The sequence below is a fragment of the Phyllostomus hastatus genome, unplaced genomic scaffold (assembly GCF_019186645.2).
Source record: "Phyllostomus hastatus isolate PE091 unplaced genomic scaffold, TTU_PhHast_1.1 phas_contig_86, whole genome shotgun sequence".
Taxonomy (NCBI): Eukaryota; Metazoa; Chordata; class Mammalia; order Chiroptera; family Phyllostomidae; genus Phyllostomus; species Phyllostomus hastatus.
Window position 1 is genome coordinate 48,166,000 of NW_025333977.1, and position 16,282 is coordinate 48,182,281.

Below are 16,282 nucleotides of genomic sequence, written 5' to 3' on the forward strand. Positions count from 1 at the left end.
TCATAAATCTATTCCATACGAATTTGAAGGACATAGGATTCACCCTTCCATTTTCACCATGATCCTGCTTTCCTATGACTGCATTAAAGCAAGTTATGTGCTCATCCTAGTCCATGTGATATTTACGGACAGGAAGAAATTCTCATGAAAACTGAATAATACTATAGAATTGTACACTTGAAACCTATGCAATTTTATTAACCAGTGTCACCCCAATAAATTTAATAAAATTTAAAAAATTGAATAAAAAGCTAAAAGAGAAAAATTATGTTTGATATAATTATTTCTTATTTCTTTTTTTTTAAATGTTGAATCCACCAAGTGGACATCATTTTCTTTTTTTTAGATTTTTATTTATTTATCCTTAGAGAGGGAAGGGGCGGGGAGGGAGAGAGAGAGAGAGAGAGAGAGAGAAATATCAATGTGTGGTTGCTGGGGGCCATGGCCTGCAACCTAGGCATGTGCCCTGACTGGGAATCAAACCTGCGATGCCTGGTTCGCAGCCCACGCTCAATCCACTGAGCTACGCCAGCCAGGGCTGTTTCTTATTTCTTTAGTGATTACTCTGATTTTCCTTCAACCCTTGGTATAGGTACTAATTTATGTTTATAATTAAATAGGTAATGTACAAACAGAGTGGTAAAGGCCCACATCACTCTTAACAGCTAATCATCTACTATATAATGTTAGAGAAATAAGTTTGAAAGGTGCTTCTCAGAGTACAAATGACCATATATTTATATATATGTAAATATACATGTAAATATATATAAATATATGTAAATATATATTTTCACGTTGGTTATATGGAGGGGGGAGCAGGTAGATGCTGATTAATAGCAATTTGCTAACTCACCTTATCTACATAAGAAAAGTAATCTATTCATCTATATGGCATCTTTTCTCAAATATTCAGAATGAGGAACACTCGTAGTTGTACCCAAAGAAGCCAGATGCTATTAAATAAACAACATATATACAAATCATTCTTGGACATATGTAAAATTAGATATTTCCCCTTTACAAACAAAGCAAGACACCAACATAGGAAGTATGCCAAGTTTCTTACTTTTTATTTTATAGGATTTTTATTTATTTGTTTGTTCATTTTTAGACAGAGGAGCATAGAGGGAGAAAAAGAGGGAGAGAAACATCAATGTGTGATTGCCTCTCCCATGCCCCCTACTAGGGACCTGGCCCGCAACTTAGGCATGTACCCTTATTGGGAATTGAACCAGTGATCCTTTGGTTTGCAGGCTGGCACGCAATCCACTGAGCCACACTGGCCAGGGCAGTTTCTTTCTTTTTAATAAAAACAAATACATAGATATATTTTGTGGGAGTAATTTCACTGTTGTCTTCAAAATACAAATATGATTTGTTCTACCCAAAATACAAAAGATGGGGACTTCCGGCAAGATGGAGGCATAGGTGGATGCACCGTACCTCCACGTACAACCAAGATTAGAACAACAACAATTTAGAGGCAGAATAACACCCAGAACTGATAGGGAATTTATCTGAATGGAAGTCGGACAGCCAAGAAGTTGAAGTAGACCTGTTCATACAGACCAGTAGGAGGGGTGGAGATGAGTAGCAGCTGGGCGTAGGTCGCGGAGCGCAGAGAACTGGGAGAACTGGGCGCATAAGGCAATTGGGAGCTCGTAAGCCATCTGGGGCGTGCAAGATCACAGCATGTGGACCCAGAGTACGCAAGTGGCAACTGGCGGACCCAGTGAGGCTGCGATTGTGAATCAGGGCAGAGCGTGCAACCCAGGATCCCAGGAAAGGGACTGAGATCCCAGGAGAACGGAGCTACCGCCATTGTTCCCCTGCCCCCACATACAACGTCACAATCTAACAACTGGGATGCCCAGCCCCAGTGAACACCTAAGGCTCCGCCCCTCACCGTAACAGGAGCGACAAGTCTCAAACAGAAAAACAGATCAATGCCCCAGGGCTCATCCTTTTGAGCGACTAAGAGATAGACAATCTATCAGATGCACAGTTCAAAACACTGGTGACCAGGAAGCTCACAGACTTGGTTGATTTTGGGCACAAATTACATGAAAAAATGCAGGTTACCATGAAAGAGATGAAGGAAGATGCACGGAGAACCAATAGTGATGGGAAGGAAACTGGGACTCAAATCAATAGAGTGGACCAGAAGGAAGAAAGAAACAACCAAACAGGAAAGAATGGAGAAATAAGAATTCAAAAAAAAGGTGAGAAGCTTAGGAACCTCCAGGACATCTTTAAATGCTCCAACATCCAAATTATAGGGGTACCAGAAGGAGAAGAGGAAAAGCAACAGATTGAGCACGTATTTGAACAAATAATAAAGGAGAACTTACCCATTCTGGCAAAGGAAATAGATTTCCAGGAAATCCAGGAAGCTCAGAGAGCCCCAAAGAAGTTGGACCCAAGAAGAAACACACCAAGGCACATCATAATTACATTAGCCAAGGTAAAAATGAAGGAGAGAATCCTAGAAGCAGCAAGAGATAAGGGGACAGTAAACTACAAAGGAGTTCCCATCAGACTATCAGCTGATTTCTCAAAAGAGACCTTGCAGACAAGAAGAGGCTGGAAAGAAGTATTCCAAGTCATGAAAGACAAGGACCTATATCCCAGATTACTCAATCCAGCAAAGCTTTCATTTAGAATGGAAGGGCAGGTAAAGTGCTTCTCAGATAAGGTCAAGTTAAAGGAGTTCATCATCACCAACCCCTTATTTTATGAAATGTTAAAGGGACTTATCTAAGAAAAGAAGATAAAGAAAAAACACGTATAGTAAAAGGACAGCAAACTCACAATTATTAACAATCACACCTAAAGCAAAACCAAAAGAAACTAAGCAAACAACAGGAACAGAACCACAGAAATGGAGATCACATGGAGGGTTAGCAACAGGGGGTGACAGGAGGAGAGAGGGGGAAAAGGTACAGAGAATAAGTAGCATAGATTGTAGATTGAAAATAGATAGGGGGAGGTTAAGAATAGTATGGGAAATCTAGAAGCTAAAGAACTTGTAAGTATGACACATGGACATGACTTAAGGGAAGGATATGGGTGGGAGAGGGTGTACAGGGTGGAGGGGAGTGAAGGGGGGAAAATGGGACAACTGTAATAGCATAATCAATAAAATAAAAAAAATATAAAAGGTGTTTGGGAAGTGGAACTGAGCTCTTTTTCTTGATTATCATGTGATGGATTCTGGATTCAATGGGGAAAAAGTGTGGAACATGTCAAGGATCAAAAGTGGCAAATTCCCTGGTCTTGATGACCCCTGTTGGCTCTCTGACCAGTGGTGTGGCTGGTTTAGTCTCTTATCCTACTATGACAGCCTTTGGCCATAGAAGGAGACCAGCACAGACAAAGCCTTCCTGCAGCATGAAACATCTGCTAGCTAAGTAAACCAGGTATATTCCCATTTTTTGACTCTGCAACAGCCTCTTTAAACTATTTAAATGGGAATATCCTTGGCTCAGAGAATACTACTTGCCTAGCTTTTCACATTACTCTTGCTGATCATGTTGGTATAGAAACTGGATGAGAAGCCACCTTGGAACTGGTTTCTCATATTTATTCCAGTCTGGATAACTGATATATTTCTGGTCATCCTGATTGTGAAGATGGCTGGGCAATGTAAGTCTGACTTTGACCCTTGACCTGAATCACACAATATTTAAAAAAACAAACAAACAAACTGGTACCTCATTGCAGTGTTACTGAAAACCTTCTGCCTCACACCCTGTGCTGGACTGGAACAGTTTACTGCCCTGAATCTGTCCTATGTCTTCATTTCTTTTTGAAACTTACTGGCAGGGGCTTTGATAGAGCTTGGCTTCTAACGTCTTTTTTTGTGTGTGTGAGAGACTGACTTCTAAGGACATCATCTTATTTTCTTGCTGTTCAACAAGCTGTCATCATTAAAGCATCTGAATCTTTGCAAGCTTGAAGAATACCCAACAACAGAGAAAAATACCAAATGTAGTTTTATTCTGCTTCCATAAAACAGTCTTGGTGAATCATGGACTTCCAGTCAACCCAAAGCTTAATTGTTCAATATTTGAGTTATTAATATCTTTATTGTCCCTATTTAAATAAAGTTTGTTTTGGATCTTAAAAAAAAACAAAAAGTGCAATTCACTATAAATACATACATGTACACTAACAATAAAATAGGAAAAGTTAAAGAGAAACAGATGGAAAGAAAACAGTTTATGTAAATTTGAACAATGCTATATTTTTTTTACAAGTTCTGCTTTTTCATATTTTGCTATCTTGGAGTTGTAGCACCAAATAAGCAGAAACTTTCCACAACTATTCCAGGGTAGACCAAAAGAGGAAATGCTGTTTGTTTTTGTTGAACTGAATAAATTCAAGTGAGATGTCTCCGTAAGCGTCTAAACCTCATAAATTTCTCTCTTGGTATAATAGTCATCCTAGAGAGGTTGTGCTGGATGTCTAGGACACAGAACTGGATTCACCAAAGTCTTTACATACTATTTTTTTGTGTCTTATCTTAGAAGAGATAGCCATTTTTTAGAACATATTTTCACTTACAAATTAGACATTTTTAAGCATGTTTAGGCTGGATGGAGGTAGAAAAGAGTATACAGGGAGATAAATGGTAATGGAAAATACACCATAAAAATAGAAATAAATAAATAATAAAAAGGAACATTTTTGTACATGTTTTTGTGTATAAAAGTATATTTAAAATCTAAATTCACATATGATATGTCTCCTGAATTTTGGTGCTGTGCATTTTGAGTGCCTTTCAAAAGCTAAAATGCATATTATTTTGAATCAGTTTTATACCAACTAATATAGCTCAAACTTCTTCAACTTGTCTGATAGACATCTACTTAATGGTACCGCAATTAACCTAATCTCTTACCATTAAAACAGCATTCCAAGGATTCCAGGCAAGATTAAGTTTTAACCTAGCCCTGCCTTCCTTGGGTTGGTGGAAGTGTGGTGATACAAGGCAGGAAACCAGCAGAGTGTTAGGGAGACTGAGCCCACCTCACACTTTTTTAGAAGACACAACCTGCCAGATAGTAGCCTCTCAGCCCACTTTACAGCAGGGCTGGACCTGTGACTTGAGAGGCCCCAATAAGCCCAACCATCCACCCCCACTTTGGATTAGGAGCCAGTAGGGCACTGTGGTGGCAGATCTGAATAGCAGGGCTGTCACAGTGTCCAGTGCCTGCTTTAAGGGCTCAGGGGGTGCTGCAGTGATGCTGCAGTGACAGGCTTTCTGGACTAGTTTTGGACACGATTTAGACATTGTTGCTGGCTGCCTGAACTTTGAGCTAGATTCCCCAATCTTCCTGTCAGACTGTGAACGGCCCAATTTCTGCTGAAATTCAGGGTTCATTTCTGCTGTTGTAGCTGAGAACACCGATTCTGGATAGGAAAAAGGGCAAGGCTACAGGAGGACCTTGCCTTTAGGGTTGAGGGAGAGGAGGGATGCTGGAATAAGAGAGAGAATCTAAACCCTGAAATGAATCTTAGCACTTGCTTCTGATAACGATCACATCCCTTCTTGTTAACTTTCATACTTTACCTCTCAAGGTCTTGTCTTTACTTTTAGAGAGAGGGGAAGGGAGGAAGAGAGAGAGAGCAATATCAATGTGTGATTACCTTTCACACTCCACCTACTGGGGGCCTGGCCCACAACCCAGGCATGTGCCCTGACTGGGAATCGAATTGGCAACTTGTGTTTTGCTGGCTGGTGCTCTATCCATTTGCTGGCTGAACTATACTAGCCAGGGCTCAAGGTCTTTATCAATTAATTTTTCAACGCATATTTATGAAGAGCTTAGTAAGTGCCAGATACTGTTCCAGCTTCTGGGTGACAACACTGAACAAAATGAGGCAACAGTTTCCACATAACAGTTAGAATGAAGGAGGCAAATGTGATGTGACAGCATGTCTGCATGCTGACGGTCACCTGGGCCTTGGCAGCACCTCACCCCAGGGCCTGCAGGAACTCAGTGAACTGCAGCAGCATCCACAGTGAATGGCAGGACTGACTTCTGTGTTAATAGAACTTGGAGATGTTTGCCATAGAAAATATTTCTTATGATTTCTATGAGTTTTTTCCAAAGAAGGAAAAATGGATGCAGTGTTCTTTCCCCACTGTTCTTATGTCACCCTCGCCCCCCATTCACTTTTCCAAATGTGTCTTCATTGCCATTAAAGGAGAAGGTGTGATATGCAGGAAAACTGGAAAATGACTGTTTTAAAAATGTATTCAGAGTAGATCTCCTCTTAATTTATCTAATGTCTTTTCTTCTTTTCACACAAGCAAAACCTTATAATCCACACAAAAATATAAACACAGTTAAAAAAACAAATATTTTGGAGTTGTTTCATATCTACTTGTACCTTTTAAAAAAGCAAATGGCTTACTTGCCAAGTTTTTAAACTTTGCAAAAGTGTTTTGGTTTACATCTTCATATTTCTAAGTGGTACTAAAGTAAATTAAGAGACTTTAGCTTTCCTAGATTCTCAGAAGGTATGAAATAACATAAGAAAGGTACTACTTAAATTTGTATATATGCAATTCTGCAATAAAGCAATAACATGCCTTAGAATGCAGCCTTTGATTACGTAAAATAGCTCAAACCGCATAGAGCTGGTGTAACTGCATTCTTTGACGCATGGGGTATATTATTCATGAAGTATTTTTGTCGCTGGAAGCCCATTTTGAACTGTTATCATACAGGCACAGGAAATAGTATGGATTTTTGGAATAGGCTTCTTTTATCATCTAATCTAAACAGGAACTAAATTAGGATAGGGACCAATATTTATGATTTCTGCAGCTAATTCTCCTCCTTCAGATTCAAGATAACATTTTCTTTCTCAAACCCAGTGATAAGAAATTCTCTAAATGTGATTCTACTGGAAAAGGTGAAGATTAAGATCAGTAAGATTTCCATGGAACTTGAGAGTTTTACATTAAATCCTCTGTGTTGGCCAGTCCTGTGACAGTTATATCCTGCCTTTCTTGAATAATAAACCCTTTACACTCTGTTTCTTTTTCGCCAGGAGTTTAAACTCCAGGCAAGGTTAGGGTTCAGTGCAAAGGCAGCTTCATCACTGTGATAGATAAAGCTTTTTTGGCAGAATAAAATATTTTTATAAGTAAAACTAGATTGCCTCTGGGGAGGGAAACTGGAGGCCGGAGGGAGGAGCTAGACTTTTTACTGCATTTCCTTTCTTTTGAATTGAGCACTGTGTGAATGTACTACCTAGTCAAAAACAAATAAAATTTAAAAAATTTAAAATCAAGCCAGTGCTTAGTTACATAATGGTAATGAACTCATACCATTATCTCCCACTAAGCAAACAATAAAAATGTCTTGAACATCATTATTGACATTGGAAAATTCTAGCAAAAATTCAAAAGTTATCCTATACAGTAATAAAACTACAGCATATAACTATACTTATATAATCATACATTTAAGAAATGATATGAAATTGAGTCTGTTTAAAGAAGTATGTCAGAAAGAAAAGAAGACAGCAGAGTGGTTTTTATATCTCTTTCTGATAATGAAACGTTCTTCAATAATATAAAATTAATAAGTGAATAAATGTTTATAAAATATTAAAGACATAAAGATATGGTTGCTTTATTTACATAAACAGGATTATATAGTGTTTATATTTCTGTAAATTGTTTTTATTACTTAATAATAAATATTTTGATATATAGATATATAAATATTTCTTTTTTTTCCCTAAGATTTTATTTATTTATTTTTAAGGAGGGAAGGGTGGGGGGGGAGAGAGAGAGAGAGAGAGACATCAATGTGCGGTTGCTGGGGGTTATGGCCTGCAATCCAGGAATGTACCCTGGCTGGGAATTGAAAATATTTCTTATAAATATATATAAATATGTCTTTTAAATATATAGCCTTCCCACTTAGTCAATTAGTAAAACATATTTTTTAAAAAGGAGTGCTCTGGCTGGGTAGCCCCGTTGGTTAGAGTGTCATCCCCATATACCAAGGTTGCGGGTTCAGTCTCTGGTTGGGGCACAGACAAGAACTAACCAATGAATGGACAAATAAATGGAATAACAAAGCCATGTTTCTCTCTCTCTCTCTCTCCCCCCACCAAAACAATAAAATAAAAAAAATTAAACAATGCAATAAGAGTTAGCTTTGGCTACCATAAACAATCCTTAATGCCTAATATGAGAAAATTAGAACCTCATTTAGCAGAGAATATGTATTTTACTAAGTTTCTTGAGGCTCATTTTTCATACAGGATAAAGAACTAGTACTGAATAAAATTTCTGTCCTAGAGCGTGGCTCTTAAACTCTGTAGGCCATCTGTCTCTTTGAGAAATTGTCAAAAGTTAAAGGTCCTCCACCCAGAAAATCTCTGGGTACATAATTTTGCATATGTTATGATTTTAGGGTCTTGTAAAGTTCTTAAAATGCATCCATATACCCCAAATTAAGCACCACAGATTAAGGGCCTTGTAATAGAAAAATCTATATCCATTATATATACACATAATTCATGACTGGCTGCTGTGGCTGGATTTGATTATAGAACCTGCCCCTTCATGCTTATTCTTATTGACAAGTGCTTCCCTTTTCTTACTTCACTGCCCTTAATCCACTGTGGACTCAGAAGTTATCTAATCTTTTCCCACCAACACCAGTATTTTAGATCCTCTCCTTGGTCTTGTTCCAGTATTGGTTTGTGGGTTGCTCTGTGGTGACTGTTTAGGGCAGCAACAAGTTAGACAGGGAAGGAAAGGGAGAGAAGAGTCAACCAGTGGAACTCTGTAGTCTCCATACTTTATTGCCCCTTACAGCATAAATTGAAGAAGAAGGCAAGAGGAGAAAACCTCTTCCGAAGATGTAAAATTACTTTCCCTGAATTACCCACAATGTTATTCAAAATGAAACAGACATCTTGGATAAATGTTATTCTGATCATCATACCTTAACAAAGCATTTGAGAGTTGAACAAAAAGATATTCCAATATCAGCAAGGCTCCAGCTGTCCTTTAGGGCTGCTCCAGCATACATCAGCTCCAGATACCACCTGCCTTGTTCATCGTCAGAGAGAGGAATGTGGAAATAATCCTTCAAGATCAATAGCATATTATAAAAATGGTACATCTCTTCACTACTAGACCAACAGTGTAATTTCTTTTTATTTACATTTTCTACTAAGCATTATAAAATATTTTGGGACAGAGGGAAGAAGTATTCGACAGAGGTTCTTAACTTGGAGTCTATAGACCTCCCTAAAGTTTACGGCTAGAATTTAGATAAAAAAACTATAATTTATTTTTATTAATTTTAAATGAAATTGAGATTTTCTTTTAATTATGCATGGAGGCAGCAAATCAAAGCAGCAGTAGTTGGCTGTACCTATGACTTTGTGACCAAGAGGAATCATCAATATTCTCAGATCACCTTATAGTTGCTGCAGATATCTCAAAATATTATACTGATCCCTCTTTTGAATTATAATAGTTATTAGATCTACTGCTAGAAGATGCACTAATAAAGAAGCCCACATAACACTATTTCACAAATTTGTTTTTTAATGTTTGAAAATTGTGTTTCAGTATAACTGGTTTCCTTTCTTTGTATGCATTTTATTCTATGCATTTAAAGAGATTCTGAGAAGGAGTCCATAGGCTTCCCAGACTGCCAAAGGGATCCTTGATACATGAAGTTTAAGAGACTCTATGTTAGAATATCTAGATTTCAGTAATCACAGTAATCTACTATCATGTAAATATGATTCAATAAGAGCTCCTTAGCAAATAGAAATGATCATCTCCAAGTTAAATACCATTTGATGGTCAGGACCTAAATATTTGTCTTAATTTCTCATTTTAGAGTGAATATTTGTAAGAAGTTTATAAGAAAGTTATTACACCCAAATTATTTCTTATTCTGGTAAAATACAACCTCTCTTTTCCCTGATTCTCAGTTTCCATGAATGCACAATGAGGATATAGCCCAGTTCTCCAAAGTTCTCTTCATTTCCAAAATCCTCTCATTCTTCACAGTTGCTTGGTCACTAAACAAGCCATCTACCTGACAGCTGGCATGCTCAGCTTATGTGCCTAGAGTTAGGGTCTTACTTTTGTCCTTTAATGAAGAATTACAGTAATAATATATGGCCCATGCACAACCCACAGATTTCATAAGGAGAAGTTAAAATTTTTTTCCTGAGAATGTACTAACTCAGTTTTCTTTACTAACACCTCCATAGTTACTATCTTCTTATCAAACTATTGTGTAAGCAAACAAAGATATTTGAAGTAGTTTTATTTCCCTGTTTGGTGAAAATGTATCGCCAAACAGTAAAATCTCTGCCCCATGTGCAGTTTAAACTTCACTGCACAGTTAAAATTAATATACGTCCTAGTGGCTCAGAGGCAAAAGTACATACCTTTATCATCAACTTGACAGCTTCCACAGTTTCATCTGCTGAAACTTCAAATGGTTCAAAAGATCCCTCAAAGGCTATGAAAATCCTCATTTTCTCAAAAAACAAAACAAAACTCCCAAACCCCACAACTTTTTTCAAATATTTTGTTGGGTAGCTGGAAAAATTCCAATTTGCAATTAAGGACAAAAATGATGAGCAGAGGCAGCTGTTACAGTCCAGCCTCCAAGGTGAGTTGAGAAGTTTCAAGAGACAATTCCCGCAGTATCACAGTATCAGGCAACACAGCAGCTGCATTGGAGGAAATGCTTCTCTGCTGAGGGCAGCAGTCAACAGCAACCTTGTTCCCATATTACGGAAACCAGCAAACTTGACAATAGTTGGGGCAAGTGTGAACAGCAATCAAACATGTAATACAAAAGTACTGCAAGTAAATTACTCTTTTGTGATGTGGCCACCATCTACTGACTCTGGAATCCATATTGGTTCAGTACAACTGACTAAAGGGCCCTTCAAAATAGATACTTAATTGGGATGCACTGGCACAGAGTGAAGCCAAACAGAGTTGCTTTTATTGAATGTGATAATCCTCAAACTTCTCTGTAAATAACTCTGAGCTGAGGCATTCTGGTTTCCATAGCAACTTTGTGTACTTGCTCCCCAGTGGTATTTCTAATCCTGCCACAGGGTACAGAACAATACCCACTTGCACCAGGGAGATGAATGTGTAGGCAAGTGACTCTGTGGCATTCCCTTTCCATCTCTGCGTAATGGAATCTGCCCAGTAGCAACACAATATGGTTTGTATTTCTTTTAGCCCCTGCCTTTAGAACAATTTACCATTGTTATCTTCTTCAACTTCCTGAAACTTGTTGGTGGAAAATATTTCAAACCCCACTCAATAAATGAGCAAAGATATGCAGCACCATTATTCAAATCTATACAGTAAGCATTTTACAGAGAACTTCATTCTAAGACTCTCCTGTGAAATCACCAATATGACACACCTAGTTTAATACTATTATGTCTGATAATTCTTTCATATATGTATATCTCATCTTCTTCCTGAAATTCCTCCTGATCTAGGACAGAATCCTCACCTTGCATTTCTTTTTATTCTTGCACTTAGCACAATGTCAATCCCACGATAGGTGCTCAATAAATGTTAACCTGCTGATGATTCTGTTCCAATTTCCAACCTGAGTTCCTACTATAAGAAATCTGAGAAAATGGAAAACATAAAGGCAAAGAATTTCACTGCAAAGCTCACTCTTTTTGCCTCATATTTTTCAAGTACTGTAGCATAATGCTATCTTCTTATATTGTCAACATTTAAATAGAAAGTATATTAATACGGGATGTAGTTGATGTTTTGGAGTCTTGTCCACCCCCTAACTCCCACCCTGACTCCCACTGCTGCTCCCATCCCCAGCTGCCATGACTGTTGACTGCTGAAGTCTCTCCAAAGAATTGCCCTCAGTTGATGGGAGCTGCCTGACAGGAAAGCTGGGCACTCCCCTCCTTAACTGACTCTTGAGGGGCTAACAAAGGCCCATCTTCTCATCTGAAGGTGTGAAAACTTTACAAAAGATCCCTGTAAATCAGAGGCCATGGATGGACTTTACCCGAGGCTATATCCTTCCTCAGCATTCCATCATGCTTATCTCTGTCCCTCATAGTTTTTCTTGAAGAGCATTCCCTCAGTAAGTGACATGCATCTCAATCCTTCTCAGGCTCTGCTTCCAGAGCAACCGACCTAAGACAGAGGATGTTAGAGGAGTTCATATCCTTTAATAAATCATAACCAGGTGCTTTGTAGCTTCCTGAACTGCATGTTTATTTATACATGTGTGTATTTGTACAGTGATATCCTTGCCTTTCAGAGTAAATGCCTGGCTCAAGGTTGTCATTAAGTACTTGTTCCCCACTCCTGCCCCCCTGCAGCCATATTTGTAATGTGACCTTATTCTCATCGTGGCAGTTGGATGGATTAGAATGGAACTGTCAGAATCCTTTCTCTTTGAGCTGAAGGAAAATATGACTTTGTTATTGGATGTGTGTACATGTATCTTAGTAGCTGTGGGCAAACCATATTCTTCCTCCAATATAACTGAATCAGCAGAGAAAGCTAAGAAGAAAGAATGAATCACACCTGTGAAGAGTACCAGAGGACATGGAAACATTGAGAGCACTCCCGTGATTTCTGTTGCCCTTGAATTTTGTGAGGCACCTTATCTTTATATAATACAGTCTCCCCATTTTCTTCAAGCATGCTCTAGTTCTTGTTTGCCACTTAAAGTCAAAAGAGTTCTAACTCATTCATCTTTCAAGATTCAGTGTCTTTTGCAACAAGATAAAGATATTTATTATCACCGCAATTGTTGTTTTGTGTTGTTCTCAAGATATCAACCAAAATGTTTCAACAGGAGTAATAAAAATTAAAAAATAGTAAGTAAACTTATCCCTAATCTTAGGAGACATAATTATAAAACAAGAAAATTATGGTACTTAAAAGTTTATGGTACTACAAATAATGTACTAATTTAACTAGGTGACTGTATTTGAAATTAAAACACAGAAATTAATAGCTTTTAAGAAATGAATGACAACATAGAAGAAATAATAATAGAAAATGCTCCATTTATAAAAGAAAAAAGACAATATTTTAGCAGCAAACTTAGCAAGAAACATGTAAGAGGTGTATAAAATAAATATAAAAACATGACCAATAGAAAAGACTTGAACAGGTAGATAAGCATACCATTAACCTTGGAAGGGAAGTTCCCAGCCATTAAAGTGATCAATTTTTCCCCACTACCCGAATGGAGAGTGTTCCCATGAAACTTCATAAACCAAAATGGTACAAAGCAAAGACATTGGTCTGGTAACAGCTTTTTTCATAAAGGGGAAAATCCTCTTTGGATTTCTTTTCATTAGTGGAAACAAGTACTAATGTAGGTCTTTTGTAAAAATGAAGTGGTGTAACCAAACTTTTGGCAAGCAGGGGATACCTACCTGAATGTAAATTAGTATTATCCCAATAAAAACACCAACAGAATTTTTCCAGCTTTATAAAGACGTAATTGATATATACCATTGTGTACAAGTCTAAGGTACACAACATGATGATTTAATATACGTATATAGCAAAGTAATCACCATAATAAGGTTAGTTAATACATCCATTACCTCACAGGATTACCTTTTTTTTTCTCTCTGAGAATAGTTAAGCAACTTTCAAGTATATAATACAGTATTGTTAACCCAAGGATTTTTCTACTTTGGGTAAGACAGTTCTAAAATTAATGTAGAAAATAAACAAGTATAGCTAGAAAAGCTCTGAAAAAGAAGAGTAATGAAAGACAATTACTTACCAGGTGTTAAAATGCATCATAAGGCTACAATAATTGAAACACCATGGTACTAGATCATGAGGAGTTAAAAAAATCAATGGAAAAACAGAAAGCATGAAAGTGGACTCACAAGAATTTAATATGTAATTAAAGTGGCATCTTGTATCAGTGGGGATGGTGTGGGGGAAGTAAGATAAGGTTAGATTACCCTAATAAACAAAAGTGTGGCTATACTTTTTACCCTACAATATGAGATATTAAAAATGAATCAAATATTTAAGTGTAAAACACAGGACTATGAAGACATTAGACTTACAATATTTTAATGAGGTTTTAAATCACTTCCAGTGAGATCTATTGCAGAAAATACTGAAGCCATAAAAGAAAACATTGATAAATTCAAATATATTTTCAAAGATCTAAATGGCAAAAACAACTTGATATGAGTCAAAGACAAATTAACTGTGAAAACTATTTAAAACTATTAGAGATAAAGGTTAATTTCCTTAATATATAAAGAGTGCCCACAAACTGATAAGGAAATGACCAAAACTTCAGTAGTAAAATGAACAAATGATGTAAACAGTTCATAGAAAAAGAAATACAAGTGGCTTTCAAAAATTTGTATAACTCAGAAGAAATGTAAATTATAACTGTAATATGATGCTATTTTCTAACAGGAAGTTGAAAAAGATCCAAAAATGTTATTACACACTTTTGCTGAGTCTGTCTGAGTCACTCTTTGCACAGGGGGTATAATCTGGTACAATTCCACACAAAGGAAAATTGGGTAATGTATATTAAAATTACAAATGCACATATTCTGCCTTGGCTGATGTACCCAGTGGGTTTGTCGTTCTGCAGACTGAAAGGTCACCAGTTTGATTATGGTTCGGGGCACATGCCTGGGTTGTGGGCCCAGTGCCCTGTTGGGGGTATGTGAGAGGCAATTGATGAATGTTTCCCTAGCACGTGGGTGTTTCTCTCCCTCTCTTCCCTGCTTTCTAACAAATAAATAAGATCTTTAAAAAATGCACATCTTTTTTGATTCACCAGCTTCATTTCAAGGACTTTGTTTTCACAAATATATATGCCTATTTGCAAAAATGATATAGGCACAACTTTATTCATTGCAGAGTTATCAGTAATAGCAAAAGATTAGAAACATCTTCCATGTCAATCAATAGGGGGCTGATTAAATAAATTATTTTTCATTCATACAATCCTATAGAGCTATAAAAAAGAACGTTCTTTCTGTATAAATATGAAAAAATCTCCAAGGTATATCACTAGGTGAAAAAAATAAAGTGTAAAATAGAGTGCTTAGTACATTACCATTTGAGGAAAACAGAGAAATTACATCCGTAGGTTTGATATATGATATAGATAGTTTGAGTATACCTTAAATTCCTTGGAAACATACTAAGGAATCTAGAAACATTGGTGCCTTTGGAGAAGAGCCCTGAGCAACCAGGGGTCGATGATGAAAACAATATTTTTCACTGTATTATCTTTTAAAAAAATAGACTTTATTTTTTAGAGAACTTTTAGGTTCATACCAACTGAGCAGAAAGTACATGGAATCTCATATTCATATACCCTTTACCACCACACATTACAGCCCCCTACAAAAACCCCAAACTGAGTGGTATATTTGTTGTTGTTGTTTAATTTTTTAAAGTATATTTGATTGATTATGCTATTACAGTTGTCCCACTTTTTTCTTCCCTTTACTCCCTTCCTCTCTGCACCCCTTCATACCAGCATTTCCCCACCTTTGTTCATGTCTGTGGGTTGTACATGTAAGTTCTTTGGCTTCTCCACTATCTATACTATTCTTAACCTCCTCCTGTCTATTTTGTACCTACCATTTATGCTTCTTACTCCCTGTACCTTTTCCCCTATTCTCCCCCCAGCCCGTCCTGTCCCCTCCTACTGATAAACCTCCCTGTGATCTCTATTTCTGTCATTCTGTTCCTGTTCTAGTTGTTTGCTTTGTTTTTGTCTTAGGTTCAGTTGTTGACAGTTGTGAGTTTATTGTCATTTTACTGTTCATAGTCTTGATCTTCTTTTACTTAGATAAATCACTCTACATTTTCATATAATAAGAGTTTGGTGATGAACTCCTTTAATTTTTACCTTATCTAGGAAGCATCTTATCTGCCCTTCCATTCTAAATGATAGCTTTGCTGGATAGAGTATTCTTGGATGTAGGTCCTTGCCTTTCATGACTTGGAATACTTCTTTCCTGCCTGCAAAGTTTCTTGCCTGCAAGGTCTCTTTTGAGAAATCAGCTGATAGTCTTATGAGCACTCCTTTGTACATAATTGTCTCCTTTTCTCTTGCTGCTTTTAAGATTCTCTCCTTATCTTTAATCTTGGGTAATGTAATTATAATGTGCCTTGGTGTGTGTTTCCTTGGGTCCAACTTCTTTGGGACTCTCTGAGCTTCCTGGACTTCTTGGAAGTCTATTTCCT

General features: G+C 37.2%; 1 protein-coding gene and 1 pseudogene across 1 annotated transcript in view; one reads left to right on the top strand and one right to left on the bottom strand.

Annotated features, from left to right (window-relative positions):
- Positions 1 to 10,680, bottom strand: part of ANKUB1 (ankyrin repeat and ubiquitin domain containing 1) — a 29,915-nt gene extending 19,235 nt beyond the window's left edge. The window contains exons 1-2 of the mRNA XM_045851860.1: positions 10,456 to 10,680; positions 8,985 to 9,128 (exon numbers count right to left, since the gene is read on the bottom strand). Of these exons, the coding sequence (XP_045707816.1) occupies positions 8,985 to 9,128; positions 10,456 to 10,545 (234 nt within the window). The 5' untranslated portion in view covers positions 10,546 to 10,680. The remainder of the gene's footprint in view (positions 1 to 8,984; positions 9,129 to 10,455) is intronic.
- LOC123826896 lies at positions 3,471 to 3,875 on the top strand (annotated as a pseudogene).
- Positions 10,681 to 16,282: the final 5,602 nt, after the last annotated feature.